Source organism: Petaurus breviceps, unplaced genomic scaffold, assembly GCF_028583685.1.
Source record: "Petaurus breviceps papuanus isolate PSGF00001 unplaced genomic scaffold, PetGlider_PUasm1.0 220, whole genome shotgun sequence".
NCBI lineage: Eukaryota > Metazoa > Chordata > Mammalia > Diprotodontia > Petauridae > Petaurus > Petaurus breviceps.
The window spans coordinates 22,729,586-22,736,138 of record NW_027185876.1 but is presented as its reverse complement, the minus strand read 5'-3'; the positions used below and the strand labels follow the sequence as shown (position 1 = coordinate 22,736,138).

General features: G+C 37.7%; 1 protein-coding gene across 1 annotated transcript in view; it reads left to right on the top strand.

Moving 5' to 3' along the window:
- Nucleotides 1-6,553, top strand: part of F5 (coagulation factor V) — an 85,872-nt gene that overhangs the window by 57,485 nt on the left and 21,834 nt on the right. Inside the window, exons 17-18 of the mRNA XM_069094740.1 lie at nt 2,007-2,186; nt 5,329-5,445. Coding sequence (XP_068950841.1) covers nt 2,007-2,186; nt 5,329-5,445 — 297 coding nt within the window. The remainder of the gene's footprint in view (nt 1-2,006; nt 2,187-5,328; nt 5,446-6,553) is intronic.

The window sequence follows — 6,553 nt, the reverse complement described above, 5'->3', positions numbered from 1 at the left end:
GAGGGAAAATTAAAGAATAACATATGCTAGCTCTTACATGCATTTAGAAATCTGACCATCAGACCTTCATGCTGGCAAGATAACTGAACACACATGGGCATGTATATACATGGGGTCATGAAGTTAGGAGGACGAAGCAATGAAGAAGACTAAAGGGATGGAAAGATTAAGATCTACAAGCACCACCATTCATTGCCCAATTGTGACAATCATCACAGGGCCCCACGATATGAGGGCCTTTTGTTGCTGGCAGCTAGACAGTGAATGACTAAGGGAGGTAGCTGAGTGGGGAAAAGTAATAGTTTCCATCAGTTGGTGGAAATATCTTCTCTGGCCCTTCAATTCGATTCAATAAGCTCTTATTGACAGTATGGGCCAGGCAGTGTACGAGGTGCTGGGGATACAGAATAAAAATAAAAGACCTCCCACCCTTGAGAGGCTTACATTCTCCTGAAGGGCAGTAGGGATGACATGTTCACAGAGAAGTCAATAGAAATGTATGTGAAGTAAATACAAAATAATTGGGGGGGTACTCACAACTGGATAAAGAAAGGAAGCATGTGGAAGATAAAATTTAAGCTATGGCATGATAAAAACTAGATATTCCAAGATGTTGAATTAAGGGAGGAAAGTTGTGCATTCCAAACATGGAAGATAACCTATACAAATGAAGGAGATGGGATGTCATATCCAAGAAGTAGCCTGTTGGACAATTTGGCTAAAACATAGAATGCATGATAGGAAAGAGCACAAAGCTGGTCATGGAAAGATATTCTAGAACAAGTATATGAATGGCCATGTTGCCCCACTTCCCATTTTCTATATTTGTGAAATTTTAATTTTCATTTCAATTTTAAAAAATGAAAAGTGTAGGACTTTCTTTTTAATCCTATTAAATTTCCACTTCCTAGATTTATCCCATAATCCATGCAGTTAAAAACATTTTGGGCCCTTATTCTGTCATTCAATATATAACCTACTCTTTCTAGTTCTTTATCATCTGTAAATTTAGCCTTCATTCAAATGATTGATAAAAATGTTTAATAGTTCCCTGGGTTATATTTCCCTAGAGACCTATCTTAAGATCAACATAGATCTATTAATCACTACTTAGGGGATATAGTAATTCAACCATTTCCAAATCCACCTGAACTGTCAAGCCAAGATAAGGGAGTACTTACTATGCAGTGAGGCCCCGTGCTGAGCAGTGGGTGTACAAATACAAAGAGAAAGAAAAATAGTTCTGTCTTCAAAGAGCTTGAAGTCTAATGAAAAAAGACAACACATAATTCAATAGTTTAACTCAAAAGCCAACTCTTCCAGGGAACCTTCCCTGATCCCTCCTGTTAATAAGGATGAGCACTAGCCTGTATATAGTGTATATAGCACTCTAAGGTTTGCAAAGCACTTTAAATCTATTATTTCTTTGACCATTTTAGTTAGTAATAATCTGTCTACTTAGAATTCACAAGTATTATTCTGTAACTTAGCAGAATATGACATTTTATACCATAATTATCTCTATTTTGTTATACACATCCAGATAGAGGGTGATGGACTCAGAGTACAGGTTAATTCATATTTATTTTTTTGAGATAGCTAAATATTAAATAACATTATTTTTATAATATATAAATTATATATAATATTTAAAATAATATACTTTTAACTTTTTGGGTATCACTAATATAGAAATTGGCTACCATATTTATAACAAGTTTTGTTTTTATTTCTTTTTCAGAGGGTGGGAGAAGGGGACAAGAGGAGAGAATTCTAATCCAAAAATAAAATATAGTTGAATTTTTTTTAAAAGAAAAAAAATAACTATCTATGTCATATCCTCTTAATTAAAAATAAGCACCACAACAACAGGGATTGTGTCTAAAAATCTGTATCTCCCCCAGCACCTAGCACAGTGCTTGTGCACAAAGTAGGCACTCAATGAAAATTGGTTAAAATGAGTTGAATCATTTTGGATTTTTTTAATTGACCCTCTCTCCTTTCAGCCATCAATGGTTACATCTACAATTTGCCAGGACTAAGGATGTATGAAAAAGAGAATGTACGATGGCACTTGCTGAACATGGGAGGTTCCCAGGACATCCATGTGGTTCACTTTCATGGACAGACATTGCTGGAAAATGGAACCCAAGTGCACCGTCTGGGGGCCTATCCCCTGCTTCCTGGTAAATGATAATAACTGATGTTGATATAATGTTTTCTTTTAGGCAAAACATTTTACATTCATCATTCCATATGATCTTCACAACAACCTTGGAAGTAGGTAGTACAGCTGTTATTAGTCTCATTTTACTAACACACACACATACGGTCCAAGCATTATAGAGGTTGACTCAACCATAATCACATAAGTGTAATATGAGAGACAGAATTAGAACCCAGGTCTCCCAATACTAAGTCATGCATACTTTCTACTACACCATATTGTCTTTGGGTAATGGAAAGAAAATACTTGCAAAGCCATCAAAAATGTCTTTCTTGGCACTTGTAACTCTCCTCTACCACAAAATGTCAGTGCCTTTGCAAGGAGAACCCAGGTCCACAGAATCTTGAAAGAGGAACTATGAGGCAACCCTGAACCATTCAGTAGGACCTAACAATAAAAGATGGCAGCCAGAAAAAAAGATAATATGTCCAATCGCTGACATTTATATCAAACTTGGAAGTTTGTAGAATACCTTATATACTTCACCTTAATTGAGGCTGACAACTCTGGGACGCTTGAGGGAATGGATATTAATTTGCCTATTTTGTAGATGAGGAAATTGGAATAAAACTAATGGGGAGAGATTAATGAATTTGCCCAGGGTCACATAGCCTGTAAGTACACAAGGCAAGATCGAATCCAGGAACCCCTCACTCCAAGTTCAGACTACTATCTACTCTGTTATGTAGAGGACATGGAGATAGATGAATTGATATATAAATTTGGTTCTATATAAGATGGAGCTATGAAGACACAATCCCACAGGGCGGCGGGGTGGCACAGTGAATAGAGCACTGGCCCTGGAGTCCGGAGGACCTGGGTTTCGATCTGGCCTCAGACACTTAACACAAAACTAGCCATGTGACCCTGGGCAAGTCACTTAATCCCAACTGCCCTCCAAAAAAGCAAAAAAAAAAAAAAGACACAATCCCTGCCTTACATAAGTCTACAATCTTAAATTGTTTTTATTTTTCTAACTTATTAAAATATTACTTGAATGACAAATAGATTTTATATGATGAAGAGAAGGTACAATGTGGGGGAGACTATGGCAGTCAATGTCAGTGCTGTGTGAGGGCAGTATAGTAGGAAAAGACTGGAGTCATCTTGCCTTATTTTTGGCATTATTACCTTCCTGTTTTTCAAAGACCACTGCTCTGGACAATTGCATATTGTACTATGAGTGGCAGAGAAGGCCAAATGATCTTAGATTTTTACATGTATATATATATGTATGTACACATATTCATATATGTGTGTATGAGCATGTATATATATATATTTTTTTTCAGAGATCATTTGTATAACTGGGAAATAAAACCTTTTCAACAAAGAGAGGTGAAAGACAATATGGTATCCAGAACATAGAAGCGAATTTCCTTGTTTTTACCTTGAGTTAGTGTAAGTTACTTCCCCTTTTCTATGTGAGCAATTTGGTCGCTAAAAGGAAGAAATAGAAGTGGTGAGTGAAGGGCTAAACTGAAGAGCTTTGCACCTTAAGACTTAAGAGATTTGCTCATGATTACAATAGCACAATAATTTCTTAGCGCCCTTTTAAGAGCAGTTATTACTTAAGAGATTTTGTCATTGCTTCATCAACTCAAGAGCAAAGAATGGATTTTTGGAGCAGGAGAGTGATGAAGATCAGAAACAGGGCAGCTAGCAGAGAAGCTTCATAGAATAGGTTGTTCCTGAAGGGCAAAGATATCAAGAATTATAATCCAAACTTGTGAGTTTCTCCCAAGTATATGAGTTTCCTAACTCGTGTTCCTCCTTGCTAGGTTTAATTGTGGTCCTTCACAGGATGTGGTCCTTCACATCCTTCACAGAATGACATAAGAATGTGACCTAGGTTTATTGATAGACTGTGATATTTTGATTATTGCTGCATTTGCTTTATATTAAATAACTGTGGTGTTATAATTATTCGTGTTTTTCATTATTCTTCGTCATTAAGTGAATGTTTTATGCTTAAGTACTAATCGTGTCATAGTGACCCAATGGGACTCAGAACAACAGTCATGTGGAATGTGTTTATTCCTCACTCCTAACAGGGTTACCCCTAGGATCTTGATAGAATATTGAACCACAACTAAATGGTTGTGGTCTTTCTCTTGGAACCCCAGCTAGTGTAAAGGTAGATTGGAGTAATAGAGTCATCCCAGAAATGGAGAGTACATAGAACGGAGTGAGAGGGTCCTATGCTACAAACGCTACAGCAGCAAATCTGCAAATCTTTTATTTGGACTTAAAATGAGAGACTGGGGTTGGACTTCCAACCTAATAATTTAAACAAGATGTATTTCTCCTGGAAAAGAGATCTCTAAAGAGAGCTTGACTGTTTTCATAAGCAGTTATGAAGAACAGGACAACCAGCAGAAAGGCATCAAGAACGGAATATAAGAAACTGAACATTGTGGTAAGAGAGATTTAGAAAAGATTTCCTGAATAATAATTCTCTAGGAATAATAGAATAACAGGGGAAATTATGGAATATCCTCCCTTGAGATGTTAGAGAATGGGCCAAATGTAGCCTTGCCTAAAGATGCAAAATTTAGGAAATGTTAAAACCATGGGAGAAAAAAATCTCCCCTCCCTCCCCCCCCCGCCTTTTTTGGTGGTGCTGGCGGGGAGGAGGAATGAAAATGAAGTAGGAGGGCAGTGCTTATTTGGAACCTTTGTTGATCTAAAGCAATTTTGCAGACTGCCTTACAGATTACTTTGCTCATAAAGTGATTTCTGCTATATTTGGAGAAGTGAATGTCAGAACAAAAAACAACTGAAATCATTTGGTGTATTTTTCATTTTTATTTGATGGATGAGGGTATAACCAAAAGAAGATCTATGGGGAAAAACAGAGATTCCACTCCCTAGTTTTCCCACTATTTTTCTAGGCTTTCACCTCTCAGTTTCTGCCTGCAGACAAGGGCATGAATGACTCTTAAGCTCCTCTGATCACTGTTGGCCAATATTATATTCAGTCAGTCAATATCCATTTATTAAGTATTTGTTATGTGCCATTTACTGTGCTAAGAACTGGGGAGACAAAAAAATGCTAACATATCTTTGAAGGTTTAACTTTGTCCTCCTCTCCATTATAGGTTCATTTAAGACTCTTGAAATGAAGGCATCGAGACCTGGCTTATGGCTCTTAGACACTGAGGTCGGAGAAAATCAGATAGCAGGAATGCAAACACCATTCCGTATAATAGATAAAGGTACTATGTGTGTATATAGCGTGACATATTCAGCATGAACGTATAAATTATAGAACTCTTGAGAAAAAAATTCTGGGAATCCATAGTGTATTACTATGAAGTGGTCTGCATACTGATGGGCCAGAAGACTTTGAAATAGTCACTCAGTTTTTCCTGTAGAAGACCAACCATTATATGGTGGCTCCGTTGATTGGAACACGATGCCACTGGCACCAAGACCGTGTGTCTGGTTCATGCCTGAGTCATTTGGCTTTGCTCTGTTCCATAGGCATAGACCACGCAACTGAGAGGCCATCTGTTTCACAAATTAGAAGCACTGGGCACAAAGAAGCCAGGAAAAAGAGCATAAGCCCATGCCCACTATCCAAAGCCACGTGTCCTCTTAGTGATTGGTGACTAAATTGTCTTCATATGCAGATTCAACAATATGATAAATTCATAATCCCAAGCTACCCAAACATTTTCAGAAATTGTCAGAGCTTCCCAAGAGGTCTGGTGAGGGAGCTCCAGGAATTCCAACAATTATTTTGATTGTTCAAGCTATGAACTGACATTGAGAGTTTCAATGCTGGCCATTTGAACATCCTACTCAGAAATGGTTGGCATGTCTTTCCATGCTCAGAGTTTTGATAGCTTTGACACTCTCAGAGTAGCTACAAGAGAGTGAACCTGTTTGAGTGAGAATAATTGTTCTAAGTTCCAAACAGAATGAAACTAAATCAAAAAGCTTTCCCATACTGGCTTTCAAGTGCGTTATGTCCTACCCCTGAAGCAGGACTATTCCTACTAAGCAGATGTACTTCTAAAGAGTAACGATCTCACTTTACCTGTCATGCTCTAATATATTTAAAATAATGCTATGGTCAGCCAGTCAACAAGTATTTATTAATTAAGTGCTTATTATGTGCTGGATACTGTGCTAAGCACTGAGGGTACTAAGAGACAAAATATAGTTCTTCTCCTCAAGAAGCATAATTTCTGGGGTGGCTAGGTGGCACAGTGAATAGAGCACTGGCCCTGGAGTCAGGAAGACCTAAGCTCAAATCTGGCCTCAGACATGTAACACTTACTAGTTGTGTGACCTTGGGCAAGTCATTTAACCCCAATT